General features: G+C 53.3%; 4 protein-coding genes across 4 annotated transcripts; 2 read left to right on the top strand and 2 right to left on the bottom strand.

Moving 5' to 3' along the window:
* Positions 1 to 337: 337 nt before the first annotated feature.
* CTAM01_04379 (uncharacterized protein) lies at positions 338 to 565 on the bottom strand (the record flags this gene model as incomplete). The annotated part of the gene is made up of 1 exon (XM_060520409.1): positions 338 to 565. One exon carries the CDS (start codon positions 563 to 565, stop codon positions 338 to 340), a length of 228 nt encoding a protein of 75 aa, XP_060385054.1.
* Positions 566 to 5,224: 4,659 nt separating this feature from the next.
* On the top strand, positions 5,225 to 5,554 carry CTAM01_04378 (uncharacterized protein; the record flags this gene model as incomplete). The annotated part of the gene is made up of 1 exon (XM_060520408.1): positions 5,225 to 5,554. The coding sequence occupies one exon, from the start codon at positions 5,225 to 5,227 to the stop codon at positions 5,552 to 5,554; it is 330 nt and encodes a 109-aa protein (XP_060385053.1).
* Positions 5,555 to 7,932: 2,378 nt separating this feature from the next.
* Positions 7,933 to 8,377, bottom strand: CTAM01_04377 (uncharacterized protein; the record flags this gene model as incomplete). Its single annotated transcript, XM_060520407.1, has 2 exons — positions 7,933 to 8,118; positions 8,252 to 8,377. 2 exons carry the CDS (start codon positions 8,375 to 8,377, stop codon positions 7,933 to 7,935), a joined length of 312 nt encoding a protein of 103 aa, XP_060385052.1.
* A 1,825-nt stretch (positions 8,378 to 10,202) lies between these two features.
* On the top strand, positions 10,203 to 10,487 carry CTAM01_04376 (uncharacterized protein; the record flags this gene model as incomplete). Its single annotated transcript, XM_060520406.1, has 1 exon — positions 10,203 to 10,487. The coding sequence occupies one exon, from the start codon at positions 10,203 to 10,205 to the stop codon at positions 10,485 to 10,487; it is 285 nt and encodes a 94-aa protein (XP_060385051.1).
* Positions 10,488 to 18,021: the final 7,534 nt, after the last annotated feature.

The following is an 18,021-nucleotide window of genomic DNA, read 5'->3' as shown; positions in this document are numbered from 1 at the left end:
CAATGAGCCAATTCCCAGACCAACTAGACCCTGTCTATCACCAAAGCTGTCCAACACTGGCAAAGCACTTGCAACAAGCTCCAGCAGTTTCGCGAGATAGAGTGCATTCAAGAAGGTAGAGCGGCGGTTGCCCATGCTGACCATGTTCTAGAAGATCTATTGTAAGGTTTTGCGGCGAGGATGAAGACCAGACGAGTTTGGTGAGAGCTATAGTAGATAGCTTTCGCCGCGGGTTCCGTGATGGCGGGACGGGGAGGAAGACGGGGTCAGGGCAGGGCAGGGCAGGGCCTTGAAAGTTGGCGTAAAGAGGCCAGTCAAGGGCACGTGGCGATGGTGGTCATCTCGATGATGGCCATGCCATGCCATGCGGTATGCCATGTCCACGATACGATGGATGAACCGAGCATGGCATGCATGGCGGGGATGAGCATGAGCAGGTTCGGGGAAGAGGGGAGAGCTGGAACTGGCCTGGGCTGTCACTGGGCTGAGATGGGGCCAAAAAAGAGAATGTGTGTATAATTAGCCCTCCGATGATGCTATTTCGAACAGATGGGCCATGGGTCATGGGAGGGGGGAGTCGGGGAGGAGGAATATCAAGTTGGGGTTCGGTTGCAACGTGGATGGAGGTGTAGTGGGCTCAAGACGGAAGATGTGCGTGATGGATGTGGCAGGATGATGGGACGAAAAGTCACGAAATGGGACTGATTATGGCAAGAGGTTCGCATTGAAGTGACGGATGTGGAATGGAGTATGGAGTTTGGGATGAGCGGGAATGCCGTCGTGCCATCGGGTGTGGTGTGGTAAAACAGGCACGGCAGTCGTCTTCAGACGTTAGTCGTCTCAAGTCAGCCTTAGCAACCCCAGTTGGGAAGGCAGCCAACTGCCAAGCACAACCTATGGGAAGTCACCAATTGGACCAATTGATACTGGTTATTACTTCCTAATACTATCAAGTGCAGTCAGACGGACGATGAGGTAATCATGCAAGGTACCGCGGCTTACCTTAGCATCGTGTGTTAAGCCCAAGGTATATCCGTACTCCGTACCTACTTCGTACATAGGTAGGGTGCCAGGTACTGCGTAACGTACCTTACTACGGACACGTATGAATGGCGGAATAAGGTAGCGTGCCGACATCAATAGCATCACCCGTGTTATACCTACCTTACCTTACGGCTTGGCCTTGCGTCCCTCCTCACAGTGAACTCACGCAGTAAGGCGACTCTAGAGTCTAGACAGAAGCGAATGGCACTAGGTAGTGTAACTTTCCCCCATGTCAGGATTCGCCTTGGCCCGCCCAGATGATGCCTGGCGATTGCGACTCATAAATGGGGTTTTAAGATGTGCTAAGACCGACCCTAACGCGCCTTTGCCGAAAGCTGGGCTGACGGAGAGTTGAGGTTGGTTCCATTTCCCCCAATGACTTCCCAGCTCGTTGTCTATCCTAGCTGGGGACTCTTCTTAACTCAGCTCAACTATTGAATACTCTCTCTCTCGGTTCACCAAGGCTTCCCGAACAACCTAACCAATCTCCCCCCCACCCTTACCTTACTCGAGTGACAGCAACCTTCCCCGTTGCGTGCAAGGCACCAGGCACAGGGCCACACTACAGCGAGAAAGCTGCCTTCACTGCAACCATAGTCTGCTAGGGTATACAGTAAGTCACGGCAGTCCCGGGGGTGAACTTGTCAGAGGCTCTTATAGCTATACGGCACACCCAGGGCAAAGACAGGGCAGGGCCGCCGCCAGAACCTGGGGACCAGGGATTGACACTAAAATTGGGCGTGGACATCGAGTGGGCATGGGCAAGCTTCGGCGGAGTAAGGCCCGTCAAGGCCGGCCTCTTTTTTTTTTCTTCTTTTTTTTTTTTTTTTTGGTGAGTTGAGTTTACTGAGTTGTAGACTTTATTGTTGTCTGTTGCTTTTTTTCTCCTTCGCGAGTTCCATTTCCCTTCTCTCATTTCGGAGGCTCCTCTCTCGGAGCATCGTCTCTGAAATTCCCCGTGCTGTTTCCTTCTCCTATCCCCGTCTAGGTTCTTCTTCGGGGAAAAAAGAATGGGGGAAAGTGGGGGATTGGGACCGTGAGCACACTGGGAGGCGGTTTGAATGCGGTGGGAATTTCCATCTCGCTTTTACGACTGCAAGGAGCGTTGCCTCACAGACGACACCCAAGAAGCAATAAAAAAATCGAGGGGAAACTCAATTCAGTAGGTAGAATTGCTACCCGTCCAATGGTCACTGGTCACACACACGGTAGCCAGCCGCGCCATGCGGAGGAAGAATGCCAAGACAAAGGGGAAACGGGGGGTAATGGGCAGAAGGAAAGAAAAACAGAGGGGATCCGTAACATGAAGAAAAAGGAAGCAAAAAGAATCCGGCAGTGGTGGAAAACCCGAGTGGTGGAGTCGAAGCAAATACCGGCGGCCGGCAGCTTCAAATCTTGTGCCGCGGCCTAGGCCATGCCATGCCATGCCATGCCATGCCATGACCATTAATGACAAGCCTTTCTTTGCCCTTCTACCCTCCTTGGATAATGATGGTCCAATCCCACGATAGGTACCCGCAAAAAGAAAGGAAATGTCCAGACCGCACCTCAACCTCGAGTTACTGCGTCTTATGTGACATTCCCTACAAATAATACAGTCCGGCTTCCGTCATCGTACCCACGATACCTTCTCTCACCCGGGCGGGAAATCACAGGAATCCAGATTTCAGGGCCCCCAGCCAGTGCTCACCTCACCCTCGATACTGGGAATCGGGACGCTGGAACAGTGGACGCCGCAACGGGATCCTCTTGCAGTCATTACGGATGCCGCCTATCTCTGATGACACTGTCGCAGTCCAGGCCGACGTGCACTAGCACCGCGTCCGTGAGTTGCTGCAAGCAAGTATCCGCACCCATTCCCATCCGCACAACAACCGGGGGGCAGCTATCTCTCCACCGCGCTGCGACCTCCCGTCGTCGACGTCGACTCAAGACTTCAACCCATATCCACCCACTTACTGCTTGGTGGAGTGAAAGATGGTGGAGAGCGCGATGAGCCTAGCGAGGTCTATGTATTTCACTTTCAACTTCTCATCAACCCATACCCATACACCCAGGGCCACCACCTTGGCGTCCGTGTCGGTGTCTCCAAAGTCCCAGAGTCAGGGCAGAGAGGCTCATCTGCCCACGCTGTCAAGGGTTGTTGCAAACTCACGCCTTCTCCGCCTTGTCTCGTCAGACGACCAGCACCTGAATCGCCGCGCATTAGAATCGTCGTGAAGAAGGTTTAGCACCATGCCTCATCAGTAAATGATCACAGCCGATGATAGGAGTTTGACAAACGCAACAAGCACCGTTGCTAGTGTACTTCGTGCATCTGACGAGACCCGCATCGCATTCGCACGAGACTAGCCCGGAGTTGCTGGAATGCCCAGATATCGGGTTCCCGCTCGTAGTTGTCGCATTTCGAGATTATTCCCCATGCACTCCGCCGCCCGCGTAGAAGACGACGTGAGCACTGAGTCGTTGTCGTTCGGGTTCCTCATGCTGGGACTCTGCGGATATGGGATTTGACGACAAGTCATTAGGAACAGCCGGCGGGGATATCGGAGAGTGGGACGGTACGAGACGAAACGAAATGAGATGAGCGCAAAGTCGAGCTATCGAGCTTCGTCCACTCCGAAGCCGTCGCTCTCACCGTCAATGTCACGACGACTAGACTCCAAAGCCACCCCGAGCCACGTTGCAGAACAGTAGAACCTGGGGCTTGGCGACAAGGCTGTTTGTTGTTCTGATTCACTGGTTCACTGGCGAGCTCAGAGCTCCAAACTCAGAGCTGAGACCGAGGAATGCGAACTCGGAATGAGTGTCTGTTCCCACGCCCACAAACTGGATCCAGAGCCACGGATCGTAAAATAACGTTCAGTGACACGGAGCGCGGTGAGGTAAAGCAAGCTTGTTGCGACGTCTCACAAGGCTCAGGCGCAGGGACTTTTTGGCCTCCCGCTCGTCGGATACTAAGGTTAGGTGCTCCATAGTGTAGATAGACAGTTGGCGGCGGGCGAATAGATGAGACCGGCCGATGCAATTCATTTCAAAAGTCAGATTGCCTTAGTGGGCGGGTATTCGGCGGTATGGTAAGGGTAGGCAATTTGATGAAAAACAATAACAGTAAGGCAGAGGCTGCTGCAGAGGCCGTCAAGGTTGACCGTCGTCGTGATCAATGGTGGCAGTGTTCGCAGAGGGTCCCTCTACAGGCAAGGTACTGTATCCATACTCCGTACATCGAAGTTTCCAGGTTGGAAGAGCAATTCGTTGGCCGCTCGACCAGGGTGATGCTCGTTGGTCGGGGCGACTCGTATATCCGTGTCCGAGGAGCTGGAAGGGTTCAGTGAAGTCTGTGAAGGGGGAACGTCCCGACTGGACCGGTGGCCTGGGATGGCATGGGATACGTACCTGAGTACCTTCTCACCGTTCGGATGCCACCTTACCTAATATCGTCCGATCGGCACCTTCAGCCTGGGCTCCCCTGGCGGTGCCTGGGAAGTGGCATGGGCCCCGCTCTTTCCTGGCTCTTTTCGGGATTAGTGGTTAAAGTGGATAAAGGAATAAGATCCACTTGAGAAATAGGGAACCCGTCACTCTTTACGCATAAATGAATACGCAGTACCTATGAACCTTGGACCCTCCACACCTCACGCCCAAAACTGCCTAAACCCAATCCAATGTAGGTATGCGAACAACGCACCAAAGCTCGGCACTGGTACCCAAAAGTGCCCACGGCGTTGCAACGGTGCCGGGGGAGAGACCGAGTGAGGACCTCAGAGCGGTTGAGAGTCCCCGTCGCGGACGACCATCGAAACGGAGCAGGCCCGCTGACGACCGAATACCACTCTGGTTCCTTCCGGAGAGGTGGGCGGACAAAGTTGCAACGAGGTCAAGGACCAAGACTCGAAAGAGGCACACACGCACCGAAAGGGACAGATGCCCAGAGAGAAAGAGGACAGAATGGTACGTCAGTGGTAAGACGATGGCCCTGCCGAGCGGAGGCTCTTACAAGATACCAGTCCCCCCGGGCCTCGGCCCTTGAGTCCTTTGATTTGATTTCTAGATCGCACCATCTCCGGATCCCGCGCATCTGAAGCATCGGCAGACGTCTACCAGGTGCCTCGCGTCATGTCCCGCCGTGCCGTGCCCACCGCAGTCCATAGCCAGATCATATTCTTCCATGATCCATCCCATGGCGGGCGACATGGCCCCGGTCTTCACTTCGGCTTCTAGTGGACGGAATCACAGATACGCATCGAGAGCCTCCATGAAGCTAGGGATCATACGGACCAACGCGGACTACGGACAAATTCGCAAACTCGTTAGCTTGACACAGTCCCGCGATGGGACCATCATCATCCATGACCTTGAATTATCGTGGCCGATACCGCCATGCACGACAGAATCTTCTTCCAAGGGAATCCACCCCTTTTTGCTGCTTCAGTATCAGCATGCCAGGCAAGCCTTTGATTACAAGCTTGTCAGTGTCGTCTGCTTGCGAGATATCCGCACCATGATGTAGCAGGGGCCTTTTTTTTGGAATTGCCTCATTTGGTTTGGTCGCTGCCCACAAGAACCCCCCGTGCCAAATCTTCCACTGCTCAGAAGTCTTCCTGGGATCCTGGAAGCTGGCACTGGCAGACAACGATATCCGCACACACCGCAACTGCAAAACCCGGGCACGTCTTGGCAGCCATGGACCAGCAGCGATGCCCGTTTGCCAACTTGTCGTCAGGTCCTTGAGCTTTCATCTCGTCTTCGGCTTCATCGTCTCCACAAGTGCACGCACATCAACGGTTCCGTTCCAAGTCATGGTCTCACGCTTGAGCCAGTGCAAGGTGGTACCTTTGTCTTGGACGGTATCCATCGCCCTCATCTACCATGAAACTTGTTGTTGAAGACTTCAAAGTTCACGGACGCCAGATACCGTTGGTGGCATTCAGGGTGCCAAGCAGCGATTCAACGAAATATCTCGCCCCCTGCCCCCTTTCACTTCCCTCGTCTTAGAAAAGTTGGGGATTCAGGACCGGCACTCGAAAGGCTTGTCGAGGGAAGCCCTGCTCGCACTGCAGCCGCACCAACCAACCCGCTTGACCTGCTCGTCCCGTCGCTGGTGTGACAAGCCATGCCGAGCAATCGGCCACCCGTCTGTCACCTGGAATTGACATGGCCTCGTCGCACAAAGTGGCAATTTGGTGCTTTTTGCTCAAGGCCGGGAAACTCTGTCATCGCACGGCCGCTAGCGCTCGCCGACCTTGAGAAGACGACGCATCCCGGGACCTCCCTGTCCAACGGCTTTCAAGCCTGCTTGCCTCTAATCTTGACCGAATATCTCGAGTCCTCGTTGGTCAGATGCGCACCAAGGCCGCCCACAATTCAGACCGAGCTTCTCCCATCGCCGCAATGCAAGTCCATCGCAGTGGCGAAGACCACAGCCACGCGTATTGTGCGCGGTCGGGCGAGGGCACAAATGCAGTCGCACATGGTCGAATCCTGCAACTTCTAGACATGCAAAGGCTTGCGCAACAGTGATGCTAGCAGCTTAGCAGCCTCGGCGATGAAAAGTTGTAACTTCAGCTCCACTTGACTTGGCTTCTAATCACCGTGGAGACACATGACTCTGGGGTGATTGGAAGATTCTGAGACTTCTGAGGGCAACCTTCATCACCGCAAGGGGCACTGGAACCGAGGGCCTTGACTTCGAATGGCAGGTAAAGGCGAGTCCGTTACGGCTGCAACCCTCGAGTCCTATTCATAGCCGCCCGAGGTCCACAGTGCCGAGGGTGACGAGAATGGGCTCAGCGGACCGGTCACCGACGACCAGAGTCGGGGAGAGAAACCTACGTTGGCTTCAACGGCGCGGATCGCGATCCATGCCATGTCCTCTTCAGCCCATGTTCTTCGCCCGTACTGCATGTCACTTGGCATCGACAGAAGCGCCGCCGCACTCGTCCGCACTTGTCTCGAATTCTAGACGCGATACAACACCAAACCATCCGCACCCACCACATTCGGCCTTTGCTTGAAGAGCCTCAGATGCGCCCATGCCCGGCCCTGGTCACCGGCCCCCCGGTGCTGTCTCTGGCGGCACAGGCGTGTTCACATGGCCGCTCCCCGAAACTGCATCTATTTCCGCCGCCGACGCGGCTACCTGCTCGTGGCTGCGGCTCTCCGTCGACTTGACACAGACCAACGATTGCTCTCCGAAAGGCGGGTGACGGTGGATCTGATGCTATTTTCTGCTTGTACGCATCGAATAGAGTGACTGTAAGCAGGCAATGCAGGCTGAAGTTTCGATCCTCCCAAGACTCTTGAAAGACATTTCACGTTATACAAACAGATCCGACGACGGCTTTGAAGTCATCACCGGGTAATCGCTGTTTGTCGGGCGGCGGCCAGCGTCTGCACCGTGACTCGAGTGGCCACAGCCGCAGCCGCAGCAGCCGCATCCCGGAGTGTGGCTGCTCTCGGTCTACCGTGTGGCCCCCTTTGGCTTTTACACGCCCTAAATTCGTAACTGCAGCACTGCTTATGTGTTTGGACGAGGTGGCGGGATGTAGAAGCCGGGAAAGCAAAGGGGAAATAAGCAAGTTGTCCCAGGCCTGCAAATGCAGTATCCATGTCTGCGTACAGATCACACAAACACACGCACAAACTCCTTGTTTTGCAGATCGCGGGTTGGACAAGAGTTGCGTTGCGTTGCGTTGGTTCTGCCAATGTCATCTCGTACGGGCGTACGTACGAACCAACCGACTGTACTGAACTGCCGTTCTCCAATTTCCCCGTTGTCGAGGAGGCAATCAGAATCAATCTTGCATCTGCGCACACCAACTTCTAGACACCAGCTTTTCTGCTTTCTATCCCTCCTCTCTCCTTGCTCCAAGGCGTCGTCACTCCTTGCTAGCGCATTGGGCATCCTAGGATCATTTTGCAGTTTGATGCCGGCTTCGAGTACCGGCTGCATCCACTGTTTGTCAGACAGGTCAGGTTGGCAGGTCCAACGACAACGATAGATGAGCCGAGACTCGAGACTCGAACGAGATTATCGACAGTCCCTGACTGACGCGGACTGCAATCAGCATGCACCTGCAATCCCAAGGCATGGCAACTGAGACACGCCAAAAGTCCCGCCTCGCTGGATCAAGGTGGATTGGAGATTTGCCAAGACTCTTGGAGGGTGAAGGTGATGGGCAACACGCAGGTACGCCAGTTAGCGAACTGGTAGCCACACGCATGCCGGGGTTGCTGTCGACTGGGCAAGTTGTAACGAAGAGATTCTTGCGCGCGCGCGCGTCTGCAGGGGTGCGTGGAACGGCAAGTTTGGACGAAGTGCTCGCTGAGCCATGGCCCCACGGTTGCCGCGCTGTCGGAACCTCTTGGATCTCCCTAGCGCGTCTGGCTGGCGATTCAGAGATCTCTGGGAAGCAGAACCAGGTATTCCCTGACAGGCTCTTGTGTCAAGTTGATGGCCCGACGGGGCGCCGGTAGATTTGGCGCCCTTCTGTCTTTCCCACCCGCTCCCTGCCACACCGAACACGCCCAGTTGTCCTCCGGTTCGACTCAGGTACCTTGGACTTGAACAACGAGACTTCGGGTAGCCCGTGAACAGCTGTTGCAACGGCTGGCGAGTGGCTTGCAGACTTACCCAGTTGTGTACCGAGCGAGTCTCTCTTCGGACTTGCCTGCGATCAACATCAACGGCAGCCCGATCTTGAAGCAAGTCACCCTGTCCCGGTCGATGGTGGTGCTGTGGTAGTATGTCTTGCCTCTGTCTCTCATGCCTTGGCTTCCTCGGAAAGCTGTACGCTACCTATGCGACGGAGTAATTCATACGGACTCTCAGTATTATCGTACAGACTAAGAAGTACGAACACAGACGCAGCGTAAGCCAGCCAGCCCGCCGTCCCAACCAACAAACAGTCAGCCTCTAGGGCGAGGCTCGCGAGCAAAGCAGGGAAAGCAACAAGCAGTAACATGCATTGACGGATGTGGCGTCCGCGAACGCTCCTGCGTCTCATGGATGGGCCCGATGGACCTTGATGAGCCTGATACCTGACGCCCATCACCCGTTCCTCTCATCTTGGAGCTGTTCTTTGGGATCAACACAGGCATGACACCATTCCCCAACCCGGTCGGAACAACATTTCGAGCAAAGTTTGGGAAACGGCATGCACATCAAAGTCCACCACGATTGCTCCTGTCAAATGGCCTTGTCGTCTCTTCTCCTGAAATGCATGCAGCAGTGCCGGAAAGAAGTCCACGGGTGGCGTTACTGTATGACAGGGCACGCCGCACACGGACGGCCGTCGCGGAGATGGATTCCCACTCTTCTGCGCGACGAAATTGGACAGGACCCGGCGACCGCACGACACGATCCACACACCCGTGGGTTGGCCCAACCCACACGCAGCATTGCTCACTTACGTTTGGCCCCATGGGTTGGGTTGCTGTCGGTTTGCTGTCCCGATGACGAGAGCAAAGGGCACCGGGGCCGGGGCAAGCCTTAGCCAAGGCAAGGGCAAGGTGAGGCGAGACGAGGCGACGCGTCCGAGAGTCAAAGACTTGAGAGGAGGGAAGTGAAAGGACCGGTCCATCATGAGATTTCCAAGAAGAAAACACACCGACAAAAAAGCAACAGAGTGACAACCGACATGTCTTTTGGTGTTACGTCTGTGGCCATTGTGCCCCATTTTTTCGCTATCTCACTCGGTTTCTGGTATGAGAAGCTGGTCAATTGGTCATGCTGGATGTCACTTTGAACGGGCGGTAACTCTTTGCAAAGCAAGACCATTCCTGTTATTCGTTCATCTCACCGTTTTGGATTTTCGAATATCTGAACATCAGATGGCAGCAGGCTTCCCTCGGTCTGAGGTTCCTGCGACCGAGGACATCCCCGAGCGGCAGAGAGTTTGGCATTGCCAGGCCCCCGACATCACCGACAACGCCGCGCCGCCGAGTCCGGATCTTGTGATTTTGACTTTGGGGGTCCATCCTTACAAATATTCTACACGTATGGTACGGGATAGATGGGCTAGGCATTTTTCCGTACTGCAGTATAACGACTGTAGACTCTGGTGACGTGAGAAGCATCAAACGGTACACTAGCGTGTAGCTGGGCCGTTAGTCCCCCTCGCTTTTTCACTCCGAGTACAGTCTCGTCTCGTCTCGTGATGTCTCTCTCTCTCTCTGTGCGTGTGTCTTTTACCCATCATCAGCCACGGACCGATTCCTGCATCACAGTCATCACGCAAGGCGGCCGCGAAGGAGCGAAACGAAGCGGATGCGATGATGCGAAAGTGGGATCCCCTAATTCCCCATCCGCATCACCAGCATGTAAGGTACATCACTCCCCCCCAAACCAAACCCCTGCTTCACGCGCTCGCATCGCTCCGCGGGGGAAGAGGAAGAGGGAGATGACGGCTGGCTGCTCTGTCACTCTGGCAGGCCTGGCCTGATGAGGGGCCTACGATCACCCGCCCGTCGTCGTCGCCGCCGCCGCCGCCCCCTGTACGGATGACGAGGAAGATCCCTTTTTTCTGATGTTGCGTCGATTTGCTTGCTCTTCGAGTCTCTTCCCGCACCCAGCCCAACGCTGATGTGAACGACCAACGACTGACCCCGGTCCGCAAGCGTACCCCGGTATAGGATGAAACCACGGTTCGTATGCCCTTCCCCTCCGCTCTCACCCTGGCCAGAGGATGCCAGATGGAAGCCTTCTACGGCCAAATCTGAGCACGGACATTTAGCAGCAGCAGGTAGTTGTTGTCTTGTCTGCAGTGTGTGCTGCACGCAACGCAACGCAGCTTCAGCGCATGAGGAGCGAGGTGCAGTGCAGTGCATTCAGCGGAAGGAGGATCGTGGAGTGTTGTCGTTGGTGTTGTGTATTAGTCCCACGCCCCCTTATTGAAGGTCAAGTGGACGATTGTCGCTGCTGGCGAGAAGTGAGTAAAAACCCCGACGGCGACGGCGCCTATGTAATGTGCGTATGACTTGTATGTAGGCATGTATGTATGTATGTATGTATGTATGTGTGCATGTATGCTTGCCTGTGTGTGTGAGTGTGATGGATTTCCCTCCGATGAAGGAACGTTTCTGGTTCGTTGGTTCCTGGAGAACTGAGAGATCTTCACTGCTCGTTACCATATCCTATCGTTCTAGGCTCGGTCGGTCAGCCTCCTTGTGTTTGGGGGTGTGTGTGTGTGTGTGTGTGTTCCGAGCTCCGTTCTCCCCATTCTCACTTCTCTCTCTGTCTCCCCCGCTCACGATGCAAGGGGGGAAGTGGAGGGGCACGGTGTGCAAACTTGAAGAGAAGAGCATAACTCGACGGCTTCTTAATTTCTGAATCTTGCGGGGAGAGAGCAAGAGAGTGCGAGTGACGTTTGGTTTAGGGGGTACGGATAGATGAACCACGCATATGCCGTCATTGTCACCCGAAGCGTAGTAAAGCAGAAGAGCCAAAAGAAGAGTTGCAGTGGTTGACTGCTTCTTGTTTACCCGTACCCCGTATCCCTTTCCTCCTGTTCTGAGGGTAATTACAAAACTTTTCGGCACACGAGTGATTGGTCCTTGCATGAACTTGTCTCTCTTGACTGTCTGTGTGTACGGATAGAAACAGGACAGGACAGGACAGGATCAGACAGCCACGGCTCGACTTTTTTTTTTTTGAGATGATCGGCAGGCTCGGTACTCCGTAGCTTGTTGGGAATATGGAAATCGTTCCCGAGGCGAGTGCGTGTGTGAGAGCACTCAGGCACTCACTCGGACGGTAGTGTAGACCAGATGGCAGAGGAAGGGCCCAGCGAATTCAGGTACCGAGACACCACACCGCAGATACAAGTGCCATCATCCATGGCGAGGCAAGCAAGCAAGCAGCAGCTTTGGATCATGTATGGATGGATGGAGTGAGGAAGAGGTTACACCGTGACCCCACCACGAAATGGGCGGGAAGCATCGCGCGCACCATTGCCCTCTCCCAAGACTACTCCTCCAAGACAACCAAGAGGTAAGACGAAAAGGAAAAAAGCTCGGAGGAGGATGAGCCCTTTCAGCCTACGGCTCGTTCGGGCAGCTTTCCAACCTGACCTGACCTTACCCAGCACCAGTGCGGCACCACCACATCGACGCATCGCATCGCTCGCTGCAACGCTACCGCTCTTTTCTTAGCTTTTCGCTTCTCATGCTACCCTTGCTTGGTACCCCGGTACGAAGTATAGCTCTCGTCGAATGTGGTGCCTCTTCTCGGAATTCCCTGATGGAACAACACGCACATACACGCGCGCACACACACGTTCACAAGATCACACCAAAGAGTACTCTGTACTTTCCAAAACTCTCGGCATATACCTCACTGCAACACACATTCAACATGGTAAAACGAAGTACCTCATAAAATTGGTCGAACACACAAGCTGGAGAAGAGCTTCCCGTCGTTCCTGGGGACCGGGTGGCCCATGTAAGCGGCCCTGACGCCCGTCGTTCGCAACCTCTCCCCACGTCCATCACGGCATTGACGAGCGTGGCACCTCTTCAGCCTGGCATAGATTGGAAATGACCGGGACTTTTTTTCGACAACAGCTAAGCTAAGCTAGCCTAGTGTCCGATTCTCAAACACAGCTTCTCTCTCTCTCTTTTGTTGCTTTCTTCTTCATGTCTCTCTTGGTCCGATCGAATCAAAATGCACGTGGAGATTGGAATCTCGCGGACGTGCCGGACAAGGCCCGCAGCGCCAGGTCAGGCACCCCCCTCCCTCCCCGGAGACTTCAATATCCCAAGTGCCGTGCTGTCAGAAGAGAAGCTACAGGAAAACTAATTAACCAGCTTTTCCGTTCGGTCACGTACATTTGGCATATTACACACACGCCGTAGACTAATCTGACCGCCTTCTTGTCCGCCGCCAAACTCGTTCGATCATTCCGGGGGGAGGGTTTGGCTCCAGCACGTCACCCAAGGCGACTTGGAGTAATAACCTCAGTTTGCGTTTGCCCGTTGGCTGGTTAGCTTAGTTAGCTCTATCTCTCTTTTCCCATCTTAAAATCTTTCGATAGCGGTAGTGCGCCGCGCCAAACCGTGAGCTTAAATCACGCCGCCTCATCACGCCAGATCAGACACATTAATCACACAGACGGCGCCTTCGTTGGAACACTTGGAAGCTCGTTTTCGTTGTTCTACGCGAGCACTAGAAGGCCGCTACCGCTACGTTGTAATCCACTTTTGCTCTTGCTCGAGACCACTAAGTTTCCTGCAACACGGCAAACAGGGCGACTTGGTCAAGGGACCGATGTACACAAGATTGGAAGTGGACCGCAGCCCAAAGTATCCGTACCCGGCGACAGCTTCTGGCAGACGGGCTCGCTCTCAGTCTCTCTCGCCTGTCTGTTGGGTGGAGAACGTGGAAACTGGAATTGAGGGACTGCGGCCTTCGAGAAACCGCATCTCACCTCCCCTGGGCCCTGGCACGGGGGGAGAGCGAGAGAGCACTCTGGAGTCTGTGAACATGCTTTTCTCACTACGGTGGGGAGGTTTGGCTTTCCGCTCATCCCATACCCAAGAGCCACGAAGATAGCTTAGTGTAAGGAGTAATAACTTGCGTGCGTTACGGCGTTGTGTTCTCTGTACGCAACGTGCAGGGCCAAAAGACATGCGCGTTCACTGTTTCTGCCCTCTTCTAAAACATGGCTGTACAGCAAGCGCGGCCCCAGATTCGGTCCAGATTTGGGAATATTTTGGTTCACCTCCGAAATCAAAAAAGAAAAATCCCACATGGCTGACACGCCGCCGTTTTCTCCCCCAATTCCGCCTCGGAAGCGGACAGGTTCCCCGTCTCTCTTTTCCCCCCTTTGCTCTCTCTCTTTCTCTCTCTGTGTGTGCCTCCTTGATTCTGCCTCGAGGGACGCTGTGCGTCGTTGCGGGTAGTTAAGGTTTGTGTGTGCGTATCTACGTGTGCCTGTATCCGTTGAAAATGTCTGTGTGTACCCTTACCACGGTGTGTCTTCCACAGTTCGCTGCTTGATGAAGACTGGGCAGCGGCGGCGGCGAAAAGAAAGAGGTCTTGAACCGAGGCGACGAAGATCTACTTTCTTGGAGGATCTGCTCATTGTCCGTCCATCCCCTTGCCTCGCCAAAGGCAGTCTGCCGGGGTCGGGAGTCTGAGTACCTTGTTATCGAAGAAAGTTAATTCTTTCTAAGTCATAAGTATAAGAATATAGTTTTAATAAAATAGTATAGTACCTACTTAGTACTTAAATTAAAATACTTTTTTAAGTTTATTATAAAAAAAAGATAACTATATTACTAACTACTTATTATTAAGGTCTATAAGTAGTACTATAGTTTTAATTATTATAGCTTTAACTATAATAGTTTTACCTATAATAAGTAAAAAGTCTAATTATAAGTCCTTTAAAAGCCTCTTATTAAGAGCTATAAGAGCTTCTAAGTATACTAAATTAAAATACTTACTAAAATATTAATAACTAAACTAACCTTATAATAATAATTTTAATAAAAGATTTAAAAAAAAACGTTAAAATCCTTATTATTATTAAGTACGATTTACGAAGCATAGTAACGTAGCTATAGAGTATTATTAATATATTTTATACTAAAAAGGGTATTATTAGTATTAATAAGATAGATAGGGCCGTGTTAATATAGTACCTCGGTTTCTTTTTATAACTCGAGGATAATTACTTTAAATAGTATTAAAAGTTTATTAAAAAGCTTTTTTAAGTACTCTAGTATATTTACTACTATTTTTATAATAATAAGACTCCTAGTACTTATATATAAGAGTAGGTTACTTATTTTTAAATAGTAATATTAGTTTATTAATAAGCTATTAAAACTGCGATTTTAGTAATTTTTTAATAAGGGAGAGGGTAGAATAGAGGAAAGGATGGGAGACTTATGAAAAGGGTTGAGGTTGAATAGTGCGGAATTCGAGGGTAGGGTAGTGTCTATATGTACTGCGGCAATCCTCTAGTAATGCAAAACGGGGTCGGGAGTCATCCGTCGCCCATCAACCCATCACCATGCCCATCGCTTCTGTGTCCGTACCCGTTACCCGTTACCGTCCCCTGCCTTGCCTCTGTTCGGTTCTCCTCTCTGGCCGGCCGCCTCTTGCTCCAGTCCTCGACCCATTACCCAGTCGTCTCCCCGTCGAGGAGGATATTGATGATCGAGGGTGTCCGTGAAGAGACATTGACAGAGTGAGAGACAAGATGTTCCACTCGGCCGGTCAGTCATCAACTAAGTTGCCGCCGTCAGTCAACACACAGACAAGCGCCAATCTTCCAAGAGTCTATACGTCTTCTTGCTCGTTACTGCGCCGTATCTCGCGAAAGCACTCGCTGTCTCTCTGAGTCTCTTTCTTGTCCGGCCCCCTGCAACTACACTAGCACACTACCGCCATCCTTGTTCTCGCTCGCTCTCACTCCCCACCAGATTTCCGTACCCTTCTTTTTCTTCGCGGCCGGCCAACTCAATAGGCGCACACCTAGGGCTCACCCTCCACTCCGTCCCGCTTCCCTTTGGGACGCCATCCCCCGCAGCAACCTTTCCTCAGGCCCTTTTTTTGGTGTCCGCAGTGGGATGGGGACCAGAAAGCGAGCAGAGAGAGAAAGTGAACGGTGAGAGAAAGCCAGAGAGCTCCAGCAGTGACCGCACACACACACACCCACCACCACCCTCCTCATCGGCTCATCCACCTCCTCCGGCTCCCCCTTGATCGATGATCTTTTCCATTGGCCGTGGCCTCGGCCGGGCTTCTCGACAACGGTCATGCGTTCATCCGTGGAGTCGACACAGAGCTAATGTCACAGAGGGTCCAATGAGCGTCATGCAGATATCCCAGCCGAGATGCCTCTTTCGCTCCTTGATTTCTTTTTTTCTTTACTTTTCCCGAGCCGTCTTTTCGATTCTTTCTCTCTGCCGTGTTGCGTAAGTACGCAGTAATAATGTGTGTCAAGGGCTTGCTCGAGAGAGAGGCATGTATGTGTGATGTCGGAGCCTCGGAGGAGGAGGAGGACCATCTGTCCCTGTGCAATATCGCGTGTATCCGTAACTTGTAAGTACACAGGGAACCTTGAGGTGGTTTGTGATCCCCCTTCGCCTCGATGCGAGATCCATAGTATCATTATTTTTGGGGCCAAGCAGTCAAACCTTCGGCCGCGCCTTTCGGTGCCTGTGCCTGTGCCTCGCGCTTGTGCCTGTCTGGTACCTGAGCTTTTTCATGAACCCAGCTCTGGGTTCAGGTTCAGGTTCTTTTTTTGATCTCTCTGCGGCCGCACCAAGCCAAGGGCCAGAAAAAATTACTGGAAAATGGGAACAGGCGCGGGAAAAGGGAGAGCCCCCGTTCGACCCTGTCTCATTCCCTCCTCTCCATTGCTCCAAAACCGCCCACCTGGTTCTGTACTGATTCAGGTGTCGACATCAGCCTGCCTATTCAGGCCTTCACAGACAAGGTGACCCCGTTTCACCATGGGCTGCTCAACTCTGCTCAGCTGGCACGCCGCTGCAAGAAATCTGTCATCTCAATCTAGGATCTCTCTCTTTTTTTCTTGCCTTTACCAACACGGGCCAAGGGTCAGGTATCTCTCTCACTCACACACACACACATACTATGCACTCTCTCTTTCTCTCGCTCGCGCTATGCCATGCTGGGCTGGAAATGACGGAATGGTGTTGGGTAGGTTATAGGTTCCAGGACAGTCAATAGCAGCACGGCATTAGCCATTCAGCCGAAAATCTTAAGGCCATGGGCTTTGGTGATATAGCTGCTACCATCGTCCGGTTCATCTGTCACCTTGCTTTGAGCGATCCCCCAGGCTCAGCCCAGGTCTTCTTCTCGAACACACAGGGTGGACACTGGAAGAGGAGGAGTAGGAGGGTACCACCGTGGGAACTTGGTAGTGCTTGGGAAGAAGACTGGACGTGGTGGACGGAAATATCCACACCCATACCACATTTACACGCACAGATGCATGTGGCTCAGCAGAGCAGCAGCATCAATAACAACAGCATCCCGCGACAAGAGCAACAGCTGGTATTAGCTGCCCACCCACGTTCGCGCGTGCCCCGACTGACTTGTTGATGCCAGGAACTGCTGCTGGTGCTGCTGGTGCTGCTCTCCCAGACCACCTTACCCACTCCTCCCCCTACCCTACCCTACGGATCCATCCCCTACCCTGCAGTCCCCTTCCCTCCCCGTCTGTCCATATCCACATGGACAAATCTACACCCACGTCCACATCCCAAATACACACACCCACGTCCAAGCCGGGGGCCTGGCGGCGGCGACGGCGGGCGGGCAAAGCTCGATGCCATGCCATGCCTATCCGTACCCGTCTGGCATGGCGTGGCATGAGCTGCTGCTTGTGCTTCTACTTCTGCTTTCTCTGCTACGGATACTGCTGCTGCGGCTTTTCTCACTCGAGTCGGCGAGCCTTAAACCATGCATCGGGTCCCTTTTTCAACCATCTCATTCTCCACTGCTACGGTACCTGAGTACCCTCTTCACCCCAGTCATCCTCGTCCTCCTCGACACCACCAGTCAGGTACCGAGTACACTCGAACCCTCGTCGTTGAACCAGCCGTTATTCCTCTCCCCCCATCGTGGCCAGCTGCTTCTGGCTGCCCGTGCTGGCCCTGGCTCGAGTCCCAAGTCCTCCTGTCCGGATCCAGCCTCGACATTTCTCCGTGTGGATGGCCGTACCCTTCGGTATTAATTCCACCTCTGTCAAACTAAGGAGCAAGGGCTTCCTTACAAGACCGCCTTATTACAACCACGGGTATCCTTCAGACTTGCCATACACAACGGGGCCTGTCAGTTCCAGGCCCAGGAACGCCTCCCAGTCGATCGACCCCGCCATACTATCAGTTGGCACACCCTCAAATTTATACAATATATGATCGATCCTACCTCGTGGGACCTGGGGTAGCCAAGTCCTCTTTCCCTTTTTCATCATCTTCTCTTCCTTTTCCCAAAACGAC

The sequence above is a fragment of the Colletotrichum tamarilloi genome (assembly GCF_030869305.1).
Source record: "Colletotrichum tamarilloi strain Tom-12 chromosome Unknown Scaffold_10.1, whole genome shotgun sequence".
Taxonomy (NCBI): Eukaryota; Fungi; Ascomycota; class Sordariomycetes; order Glomerellales; family Glomerellaceae; genus Colletotrichum; species Colletotrichum tamarilloi.
The sequence above is the reverse complement of the archived record's forward strand: the minus strand, read 5'-3'. Positions and strand labels throughout refer to the sequence as shown.